Below are 12698 nucleotides of genomic sequence, written 5' to 3'. Positions count from 1 at the left end.
TTTAATAGTTTATTTATTAATAATGATGTTGATGAAGAATTAAACCTCTTAACCATTGAGGCTCTTCAAATTATTTTAATAAATTTTTTGATTATAATAGAAAGACAGCTTTCTGACTGTTTACCTGGTGGTATTTTTAATGAAAACACTGAAGGTGTAAATAAAGATTTGCGTGTTGAATCAACAACGGTTGCAACAACAAATATTGTTTCCGAGAGAGATTTTGCTAATCTAGATCGCTTGAGGCGTGAAAAGCCTAATGCTAACACCATCGCATTAGAGGGCATAATTTTATTTTCAAACAATAAAACATTAAGATGGTTAGATGATATGAATGTAGAAAAAAAAGCGGAGGTATTTAAAATAGCAAGGGAGAAAACTCCAGAAATTATAAAACAGTTTAGAAAAAGAAAAGAGGAAATTAAAAAAAATCATATGCTTCTATTAAAGCAAAGGAAAGAGGAAAAAGAGAGAAAAGCTTTGAAAAAGCAGGAGGAAGTTAAAGCCTTAACAATTGAAATTCAAAAATATGGAGGGTTGTGGTTAAATTTGAAAGATTTAAATTTAAACTTGAAAAAAAGTGAAGATAAATCAGAAGCTGTTAAAACACAAATTAAATTTCACAAAAAGGTTTTAAAAACAAACACTGAAGATAAAACATTGCTTCAGTTTTCTGCAAATAGTATACAGTTTAATTTTGAAGAACTATTATCACATTTAAAGGTTTTAATCAATTTTTCAAGTCATTCAAAAGACATGGGGGATGAAGAAGATTTTTCAAACGATAATGAAAATTTTATTATAAAATCTGCAAGTGATAGATTAATTTTCATGGAAAAACAAAGGGAAATCATTTTACAAAAAATCTGTCTTATAAAAAATAAGAAAAGGAAAGATGTTGTAACTGTATCTCAAGAACCGGTTACAAAAAAGGCACGAGGAAAGAGTTCAGTTATAAATTCTGTTATATCATGTAATACTAATAGTAATAATACTAATAATACTAATATTGATAATGATATTGATTCCAGCAGTGACTATGTTTTACCAAATTTAAATTTTCAGTGTGGACAATATGTTGCAGTGGCTTATGCAGATACATGGTATCCTGGACAAATTTTATGTATTAATGATAATTTTTTAGATATTAAATTTTTACATCATTCTAAAAACAAAAAAAATCTTTTCAAATGGCCTGAAATAGATGATAGACAAAAGGTTGAAAACATTTTTGTTTTTTTCTTAGATGTAAATGTATTACCAAAAGATGTTAGTGGAAGGTCTTGGTATGTTACCAATTTTGAAGAAGTTTCAGAGGAGTACACAAAATATGCAGAAACATACTTCAGTTGAAATCCAACTATTAATACTTCATTGTTTTATTTTTTGTAGGTCATTCGATTCTTTATTTAAATGTTGTATTGACTATATATTGGAACCAGCTTAGTTTAGAATATAATTTTCTAATATTTAAGCATATTAATTTGGCATGTAAAATATTATGGTGATGGAAATCAGTGATTCATCTCAGAACTGACCACAACCTGGACAACATTTTGTAGTTAAATGTTTCGACTATATTCTTATTCATTAAAATTTAAATGATTGGGAAAAAATTATGTTTTAGGCACCTAAAAGTTTTTGTTTGTTTCAGGCACCAAAATTTTTTAAATAATGTTTCAGGAACTAAATAATTGAACTTTCTTGAGCATCAAGGGTTGGTCAGTTGAGGAATGATTCACTCCATTGTTGCTTATGTTTATAAGAGGTGATGGGAAAAACTAAGTGCATGTTTATAAAGTTTGTTAATTAAGTTTGTTGATTAAGTTTGTTTATAAAGTTTGTTTAAGTGAAGATTTATGTATGTCTTGGATGAAACTGTCAATCAAACTGCATCTTCTGAATTTCTTGATAATAAAATCTTAATCAAGTATTATGAATTTGTTTTGATTAAAGCCATCCTCTTTTTGAGAATTGAATATAAACAGATGAATATTCCTGAAAAATGATTTATTAGATTTAGTGTATAAAATTGAGAATGGAAATGGGGAATGTGCCAAAGAGACAACAACCCGACCATAGAAAAAAACAACAGCAGAAGGTCACCAACAGGTCTTCAATGTATGCCTGGACATAGCCCTTGAAAATCTCAGACTGTTTTGGTTCACCATACAGGATATTAAATGGAAAGATCCACATAAAGAATTGAAAATTGGTATTTGCTGTATCTTTGGTTACATTTAGTTTAAATAAGAAATAAGTGCAGGATACTGGTTATTCAAACAGTAGGTCAAAGGTACGATTTAAAAAAATTGATATTTGCTTTATCTTTACTAAGATTTAGTTTGAATATAGCATTTAGTATGCTTTTTAGCAAGGCAATTCAGAATATCTATTAAGATAGGACTGTTACCTTGTAAATCGGCATCAACAAATTTTGAAGATTACTAACAGTTTTTATGCAACATATATTTTATAAGCTTTACAATTTCATAAAAATCAGTATAGCTCCTTATTGATGCCAGTAATGAAATATGTATTACCAGCAATGACAAGATGGATTAAAGACCATTAATTTGGTACCACAATTTTCAAAATCGATCAAGAAATGAGCGAGTTATGAAGGAAAACATGTTTTTTCCGGGGGAAATTGACAAAATGTCGGCCATCTTTATTCAAAATGGCCGCCATTTTCCCTGTGAAACATCTATATTTATCATCATTATGGCTCTTGACTTTTCACAATGTTGAGTTTCAAATTTGATCCCAATTCATTGCACAGTTTTAGAGATATGATCATTTTAGTCTGTTTTCTATTCAAAAAGGCTGCTTTATGTCTTAGTTTATCGGTGCCATTTACATTTTTCATCAAAAATTATGGCGACTACATGTTAAGAGACCATGAACTCTTTGTTTTTTTCCATTTTATTATACAAAGATTTCATAATTCAACAAAACAGGCAAGGTTTTACAGTTAGTATAGTGTAAACCTATACATTAATTTGCAATTTCACAGAAAAATATGTCTCAACATGGCTGTTCGGGCATTTTGTGCAATGTCAGAAGGGAGGAATCTAGGCTGTTGGATGCTGAAAAATATCTGCTAAAAACATATGTAAATGAGTATAAATGAATTTCTGTTAAGATTGGAGTGCATTCTGAAAGAAAATGGTGTATAAAGGCAAAGAACTAACTACTTGCCACAAAATATACCTATTAAAATTGAAATCTACTCGATTTTATTGGCGGCCATCTTGGAGAAAAAAGGGGGGATGAAAACCAACTTTGAATCGATCATAACTTTGTAACCGTACATTGGATTTTTAAAAACAAGGGCTCAAAATGCTCGTCTTGACAAGATCTTTACAAATAGGTCAATTATACACCATAATTTCTTGTTATTATATAGGCCTGGCCTCTCTAAACACAGAAGTGGTGACTACTGGGCTGGTGATACCCTCGGGGAAATAAATCTCCACCAGCAGTGGTTTCGACCCAGTGGTTGTAAATAAACTCATCATAGATACCAGGATTGAAATTTCATATTTACGCCAGACGCGCGTTTCGTCTTAAAGTTTCGCTTTAGCTTACAGTATAGTTCAGGAGTTTTGACAGAGTTCGAATGCATATTCGAAAAATAGATCATTTAAAGAGTAGAAATAAAATAATGGTATCTTTGTACTCTTGTCTCCCGACAGAATTACATGATCATACTAATGTTAATGTTTATAATGCATTGTTGAATGTTAAAATTATCTTATTAATGGTAATGCACGTGCATTATATTTCATTTCTAAACTGGTACTGCTGTCCTCATAACGACAAAAGTAACCAAAGACAAACATCTAGAGTGCAATATACAGTCTTCAACAAAGGATAGATAATAATTTGAGAGGTTTTTATATTATTTTGAACTTGAAGTTTGAAAACATAAATTGAAGTAAATAATGACTTTACCTGATACTGGCTACCAATCGCATGAATACAGTCAATTAATTACCAATGCCGATTGAGATTCGTTTTCATTGGAGCATTTCTATTGGAATATCATGACTTTGTAGTATATACATAGGAAAATTGATCCGGCTGTATCGGTCTGAAAATGAATGTAAGAGAGTGCATGGGTATGTGCACGTTTAAATATCTGTTCCAAATATTTTGTGTCATGCTTTATGGCTTTTCTTTTATATTATAAACTTATAGCCCATATATTTACATGTGATTGTTACGCCCTTTTTCAGATCCATGTCCACACATTCACCTTTAAATAACGGTTTTACTGATTTAAATAAGAGATGTTGCGAGCAAAGATGACACTATTACATCATTACGCCATCATAAAACAATGACAAAAGATTAACTTAGGGAAACCACAAAAACCAATTTGATCAGGATTAAAATAGGATGTGAACAATTTCATTATATGTTAAAGATTTTAAGTTTAAAGAAATTATAATAAGGTGATACAGAGAATATAAAATGGATACACAAAGATAAAGCAGTGAAACTGAGAACTTTAGTTGAAATCCGAAAAACAATTCGAATAAAAGATAAAATTGTAGATGCAACGATGTGAAGAATCTTTGAAAGTTTCATTGATTCTGATTAAAGATTTAGGATGTGAGATAATAGAGGCTGATGATACCAAAAAGGACAATAACAAATCATAATTCAATTGTCATTCTAAACAAATAGACAACACAAAACTAAACAGACAGCGTGAGACTGGGTAGCGAATTCAAATATGAACTGCAGTGTGGGAATATTACCAAGTCAATGTCATGCCAAATAAATCCGAAAAATCATTCGGATGAAGTTAACAATACAATAGGGTTTCACAAGCTCTAATCAAACTATCAAGAGGTTCAATAGAAGAAATAAACACAAAAGAGTTACTAACCGACGAATTGTCGGACATCTTCATCGCTACAGATCAGTAGTCAGCACTTGTGTTTTCATAGGTTATTATTAATATGGTCATATTTATAAATTAACTGTTTAGTAAACGTTGAAATTTTGAAATACTAAGGGTTTGTTAACCTCGGAAATAGATTACCTTAGCTGTATTTGGCAAAACTTTAAGGAATTTTAGGTCCTCAATGATCTTCAACTTTATACGTTATTAGGGCTTTTTAATCTTTTTTTTTTTCATTCGAGCATCACTGGTGAGTCTTTTGTAGACTAAACGCGCGTCTAGCGCGAATAATAAATTTCAATCCTGGTATCTATGATGAGTTTATTGACATTTGATAAATTTATAAACAAAAGAACCCGAACAGAAAATAAAAGCAAACTTCTTAATGTATATAACTCATTTTTAACAATGATGCTTTAAGCGTCAATACTCCCTCACAAACCGCAAATTGGTAAAATTGTTAAAAGAAGCACCTGTATTTTTATTATAAAATAAGCACTGCCTTCTTCATAAAGCATTCAACATATTTATTGAAGTAATATATTAAGGTAAACAAGTCATGACACGATTGATACCACCTCTAAACATATTTAATCATCCTTAAACCTATACAACATAAGTTCAACTTCTATTACACAAATGTATTTCAGAATTGATTAAAAATCACTTCTGACTATCATCTATGAATGTCAAACCTTTTAAAAGCCTTATATACTTACTTACCCTTATTTTGTAATTTTGGCGTGATTGATGGACTTCCCTGATCCTAAATTATTTATCATCTTGTCCATCTGAACTAGACCAACCGAAGTTAGTTATTTCAAAACAATAATATAACGGTATCAATCGTGTGAGGCAACCATTTATTGCAAATTGGCTACTTTGATTAATTATTAATTAAAATATACGAATGATGTTCGACAAATCTACGATTGTCGTCTTGGTCTTCTAACACTCTCACAATATGAGATGCATAATGATTTGATTTTACATTATAAATACTGTTTCATTGATTTGTGTTTAAATGTAGCTGGTTTACCCACACTATAAAGAGACCATCACGATATTACTAACGAAACGCGGGGTACTTTTTTGTTCATACTTTTTTTCATACAATTTCGAGCTTGTTTTGAAGGAATTGTGTATTTTTGAAGACTATGTTTTATAAATATGAATCAGTTGTATTATAATAATGTAGCATGGTTTCATTGCAATTTGTTTTAGAAGTTTGACTTCGGTCAAGGGTTTTACCTATTGGCTCTTCCCTAGGATTGCTGTATGAAGTAAAATCACAAAAATACTGAACTCCGAGGAAAATTCAACATGAAAGTCCCTAATCAAATGGCAAAATCGAAAGCTCAAACACATCAAACGAATTGATAGCAACTGTCATATTCCTGACTTTGTACAGACATTTTCTAAAGAAAATGGTGGCTTGAACCTTGTTTTATAGCTAGCTAAACCTCTCACTTGTATCTTATATTAACTTTTAACAGATCTTATTGAATACGTTTGGGAATCACGATATATCGTTAGAGGTGGTATCAGGCTTCAATCTGACTTGTTTACTTCTATATATAATTCTGAATGTTTTATCAAGAAAGGTGTGCGAATTTTACTCTAACTCTACAGGTGCTACATATTAAAAAAAGAAAACAATACTTTGTGAATTACATACAGTCCAAACGGAGTTTTACTTATTTGTGTTTTCCGAGTTGATAATTGCGATTGTAGGATCATTATGATTGGGAGAAATATAACAAGTCATTAAGTATCTGTATGTTATATCCTGTGTTGGTAACATATCTGTATAAACATATCAATGCAAATAAATATTGAACATTTCAACTTGAGGAAAAAATCCATGAACACCACTGAATTATTCTAAGAAAACAAAAGGTGAACGTTTTTTAAGGAATGATTAAAGAAATGTACAAGTGTCATACGAAATATAAAAGAGCTAAAATGAAGAGATAAAGTTGACATTTCTGTACTAAGGATTGTCCATGAAAGCATTTCCGCTGGGGTCATCTTAGTGTATATTAATTGTTATGTAATGACGAGCACTGACAGAAACATGGCACTTCGTTAAGATATAATCTAGACGTCCGGTGTTCGATGATTATTTTAGAAATTGTTTAGACTCGGTTTTGAGGTCGTTGCTGTTTAATTGGTGGGATAACAAAGAGGAAACGACATTTTTATATTATCGTGTGGTGTATCCATGGTTTTAAATACCTTTACGAAAAAGTCCATTTAAAATATTTTTGGCATTTGTCGTTTTAGATTTTGTTTGTATGTCCCATCTACAACTACTTAACATGAATATGTATCTTTTCAGCCAGAAAATGCAACACATGGTAGTTCTGGTTGGACAAAATTAGATCTAGGACCTTTTTAATTTAATTATCTTGCGATTTTGTTTTAGGCTTTCTAAAATTTGTTTGCTTACAGTGACCTTAATTTGCTTACATCTATGTTGTGTTGTATGTACTATTGTTTGTCTCTTTGTCTTTTCTTTTTTATCAATGGCTTTGTCAGTTTATTTTCGACTTAAGAGTTTGAATCTTCCTCATCTACCTATGTTACCTGACAAGATGAGTTTGAATCTTCCTCATCTACCTATGTTTCCTGACAATATGAGTTTGAATGTCCCTCATCTACCTATATTACCTGACATGAGATATACGATAGACTTCAGACCGAACATCAACCTATGTTTTACCAAGTTATGAAAATAATAGAACAATTATACAAAATTAACCTTTATAAGTGAAAAGGTTTTTCAGAACACCCACGCTGAGTTGAAGTTTCAAACTTTTCTGCGGAAACATCACCTTATTATTTTCTGACATGGCATATTTTCATTAGCGATCTTAATCTCTTAAAAGTTAGAGCATAGTTTCATCTAATATGGGTGGATATTATTCAGAATCTAACATGACAAGATTTCCTTTTCTTTTGAAGATAATCTTTGACGTTGAATTATTTTGCCAAAAATTGCTTTGTACATTTAATGTTAGTTTGTTTTAATTATTATGACGATGCAGCACGGGTTTTCCAAGTGCATTTAATAAATGCACAGTTTCTACTTTGCTTTAATTAAAGTCTTACAAGTGCTTAAAAGTAAATTAGAATAGATAAAAAGGATTATTTTTTCTATAACAAATTATGAGTAGGTATCAGGTTTATATTATGAAACAATTTCATGTCTTCTCAATTATCGCCTATTTATTACCGCCATCTTTACGATGGTTAAATTTTCTATTAACTAATTTAAAGATCTTACGAAAGCTGATCATAAAATTTAGTACATTATTTGAGGCACATTTATTCTAATAGGAAATTTGGTACTATGCTCGTTTCTAAAAATTGTTGCATATGTTTTGCTTTCGTCAAATTAACTCTAAATATACAGATATTTGAAAGATGTGTTGAAATGAGGAAACATTCTTAGAAAAATGAAACAAATGAACTCGTATTTGTGAACTTTTCACTGGATCGTTCAGTACTTTCAACTTGGGAAAGTGTGATTGCAAAAATGTCTAATAGTGTAAGAGTTATGGAATTTGGTGTTTATAACAAGAAAAGTTCGAACTTTAAAATGAAAAATAAGTAAGCAAGATGGTTAATGTCAAAATGAAGGTGTCAAAGGACACGAAAAAAAAAACCAAAATTGCATTTAGGCATGTTGTGAAAAATTTATCAAAATTTTTATGACTTTTCTCAAAACATGTTGTTTTGAAAGCTTGCTCCGTTTTGCTTGACGTTTCTTATGATAGTTGCCCATGATTGTACGAAGAATCGAGCTTGTGTGCATTTATAAAGCAAATCCCACCAAAGAGCCATAACATTGGTACCAAAGACGGTTCGATACTCGAGAACTCTCAACGGAATTACAACGTGTTGAGAGTTGTCAACGTTTTGACGAATACCACAATCATAATGGAGAATACCAATTAAATAATACCTTTGTCAGATATTTATTTTTAAATGAAAACCGGTTACACTACTAATTTCTGCAAAAATGGTTTTGGTACCTCTTAGGAAAATAATCATGGTTTGAATTATGTCAAACTTTATTACATTTGTGTCCAACAATGTATAACTAATATTACACGTTATCAATAAATATATAAACGCAGTTTTATTTAAATCTGTTCGATTTTTTTCATGCACTTTATATATCAAATGCATCATATTTTATTAACTTAACAGATTTCTAAATGTGCATTAAACAACGAAATCTATTTTGTATCATAGTTAAAAAAATATGTTAACGATAATTTGAAATTATTAATAAATTTATTTATATACTTTCGTGAAATCATCAAATAATGGATTTCTTTATTTATATAAATGATTAACCACAAAAGTCCTCATTAAAACTAAATAAACATTCATGGAATATCACAGATGTGAGGTCTTAGTCACTGAGCTATGCACCTCTTTAGAAAATTATCCTTATATTCTTTAATGTAATTTTCTGATCTTAACATTCAAAGTAAACCGAGGTATTACTGTGTTACTTGAAATAAACTAAGCACTAGGGAGACATTTAGAACCGTTTGTGGGAGTAAAAAGAATTGAACGTAATGGCTTTTAATTTGCGACGGTCTTTGGGGGAGTGACAGCTGCTGTTAACTCGATTTTATTGCCTAAAATATGTTAAAATCAAATTAACGTTTTCCATGTCTATAAAAATAAAGTTTTTAACTTGTTATAGCGATAAAGATAAATGATACAAGTTAAATCAGTCTCGCAGTTTTAGTGAAAAATCACTTTTCCTAATGAAAATTACAACTTTATTAAGCTAATCTATTTACAGGTTGATTATCCGGAGGTCCTTGTACAATATAATCTGATGGTATTGTAGGGTTGATAAGTAATTACTGGAAAATGCTAAGTCTGTTCTTAAAGTCACTTCGCATCCTCGCCAATAAAATTAACACACAGATACATGTAACTGTGTTATGAAACATTTCCAATAGTAATTCAATACATAGTTTCTTGAATATTCCACCAGAAATTATGTATTGATGAATAAATATGTAAGGGAGGAGAAGGTATCCCGGGGACAATATAATACGACACCATAAGTTAAAGAAAAGCAACATGGTCCTCGGTGCTCTTCGATTTTGTAATGGGGGCATCGGTAACTGAGCGGTCTTATTATTTGTACTACAAGCCTTTGAACTCTGAGGATGTTAGTTGCAATTCAGCACGTGGTAGGTGCATTCGACTCAAATCTTAATTGTCAAGGATTATCAGTTTTCCTATCGAATGTCTGTGGTTCTCTCAGTGCACTCCGTATGCTTTCACTAATAAAAACTGACCGCCACGAAAACGTACAATAGTGTTTAAAGTGGTGTTGAACAACAACCAATCAATCAAATTCGTACTTGATTTGATATTTTAACGTTACGCGCGTCTATCGTTCTTGTTTATAATCATAGTATCTTTGATAAGTTTCTTTTTTGGTCCTAAAGAAAAACTTTAAAAAGACAAATAACAGTAAAAAAAAACACGTCATGGACAACAACAGGTTGACCTACAAAAACCCAATGAAAAATCTTTGGGTGAACTTGTATACTTCTGAGGAGTCAACAGTTACTGAATATCTGCTCCACTGGTAGTATTTGTGGATTTACCCAAAAAAATGATGATGTCTCCAGTGACGAAGTATTTAATTGAAAGGTACTGCTGCTAAACATCTCGATCTTTCTAAGAAGACTACGCTTTTCTTCGGGTTGCATTGATTTTGAGAGTGGTATTGATTGTGGTTTTTAGACAAACAAAGACACAAGAAGTATACCGCTGTTCAAAAGTCAAAGAGCGAATATACTCTTGACATATTGTATAGACAAATGTTTTTTTATGAGGTATGTATGCTGTCATCTTGACGTGCTTTTTGTGTCGTGTGGTTGCTTTCCACGTACATATACCACGAATCTCTTTTACTAATACTTCTTGTTAGTTCTAGGTGTAATATGCACGACAATTTTTTTTTCATTTACATTGTACATCCTTTATCAAAATGGATCTCATTTTCCAGGATATGGCGAATAGTAAACTATAGGGAAAATAGACATTACTCTTAATGCCAAAATGTGATTGATTCAGTTTAATTTTACCTGGCATTGCTTATGCAAAATGATAATGCAGAGTTGAATATATAATGCAATTGATTTCTATAAAACTATCGTTTAACAGCCTGCTGATTCCATAAAGCCTGGATACTGTATGAGAATCAACACAGGTGCACCCCTGCCACCAGGAGCTGACGCAGTTGTGCAAGTCGAAGATACAGTCTTAGTGAGAGATGCTGATGATGGCAGGGTAGAAGTAGAGATTAAAATTATGTCTTTGCCAAAGGCTGGACAAGACATTAGGTAGGAAAATCATAGTAATGTCAGCAATGAACAGGAAGATCATTTTTTTTTTAAATCTGTTAAATGGTATGATATCGAGAGAAAAAAAAGCTTCCCAAAAAGAATGAAAGGTTTCCATATTGTAAGCAACCCCAACTTTTGGATATCCGAGAATGTTTAAAAGAGGGACGGAAGCCACCAGAGGACAGTCATACATATAGTCATAATGTTAATTGTAGGCATTATTCAGTTGTGTGAGATAAGATTAAGATAAATTTTTTTTAAGTTTAAATTTTAATGGACTTTATTTGGAATTTGTGGACTATTAAACAGATTTAATGTATAAAATCAGTCGCGAAATTTAATAAATTAGGCGACGTTAAGAATCCCAAATTGACACAAGCCCACTTCAACCAGCAGCGTTTTATATGAGACACAACTATTGTTTTGACATTGCACTTGTAGGATGATACAGCCCCAATAGCCTTTAACTAGACGATTTATAGTTCCCTCCAAGCATTTAATTGCAATGGTTGCTAAAGGTTCATGTAGCTAAATGCAATACTAGTAGCACGGATTGACAGTTGATGACTGTCACCATCTTTACCAAAAATGAAATCACTTATTAATTAAAAAAATGAGATGTGGTAATTGCCTTAAACGCAACTATCCATCAGAGACCAAACTAATATGTAAACAATTATTGCTTGTCGTATAACATTGGAAAATGAACAAAACCTATACCGCAGAGGTAGCTTTTAAAGGCCACGGCATAACTGATGTGAAACGATAAAAAAAAAACATCAATTGACTGATGTATGCTAAAACAACAAATGAAACACAAATATGACAGACAACAATTAGCGACAACTACTAAAAAACAAGCTTCTTGATTTGTGAAAGATGCATTTGATTTGGCATTTTTAAACATTTGTGACCTCTGCTTCAACCTTAATCTAGGACAGCGCGGTAACAGTACAACAAGAGAACAAACTATGAAAATGAATTTAATTGTATTTCGTTTAAATTGACATTGTTATTGTCCTTGTAAAAATTGCCTTTTGGATTATTTTGGGACATTCGACGCATCTTATTTGCATAGGTCGTATTATTTCGCGGTTGAATGTTCTATAAACGGATAAATATTAGACACTAACGATTGAATTTCGAAGATTAATGTAACGTGTTTTATGTGAAAAAAATTAAATAATCAGCATTCGAATTTTGGAAAAGATTACACACATTCTAAACTTTCAATATCATATTAATAAACAATAACCGATCCGAATATGAATAACACAGTGACTGAAAATGTGACTTATATCAAAGTACTACAATTGCGCAGGTGGTTGTGTGGGGTAACAATATAACAAACTATACGTAAACACTTTTGTATATAGATATAAGAGATT

At 31.2% G+C, this 12698-nt stretch overlaps 1 protein-coding gene across 2 annotated transcripts in view; it reads left to right on the top strand.

Moving 5' to 3' along the window:
- The window catches only part of LOC143068205 (gephyrin-like), a 115946-nt gene that overhangs the window by 72422 nt on the left and 30826 nt on the right, over nucleotides 1–12698 (top strand). For both annotated transcript variants that reach the window (XM_076242078.1, XM_076242077.1), the window contains one exon: nucleotides 11129–11307. In XM_076242078.1, the coding sequence (XP_076098193.1) occupies nucleotides 11129–11307 (179 nt within the window). The remainder of the gene's footprint in view (nucleotides 1–11128; nucleotides 11308–12698) is intronic.

This window comes from Mytilus galloprovincialis, chromosome 3 (assembly GCF_965363235.1).
Source record: "Mytilus galloprovincialis chromosome 3, xbMytGall1.hap1.1, whole genome shotgun sequence".
In the NCBI taxonomy this organism is placed as follows: Eukaryota; Metazoa; Mollusca; class Bivalvia; order Mytilida; family Mytilidae; genus Mytilus; species Mytilus galloprovincialis.
The sequence above is the reverse complement of the archived record's forward strand: the minus strand, read 5'-3'. Positions and strand labels throughout refer to the sequence as shown.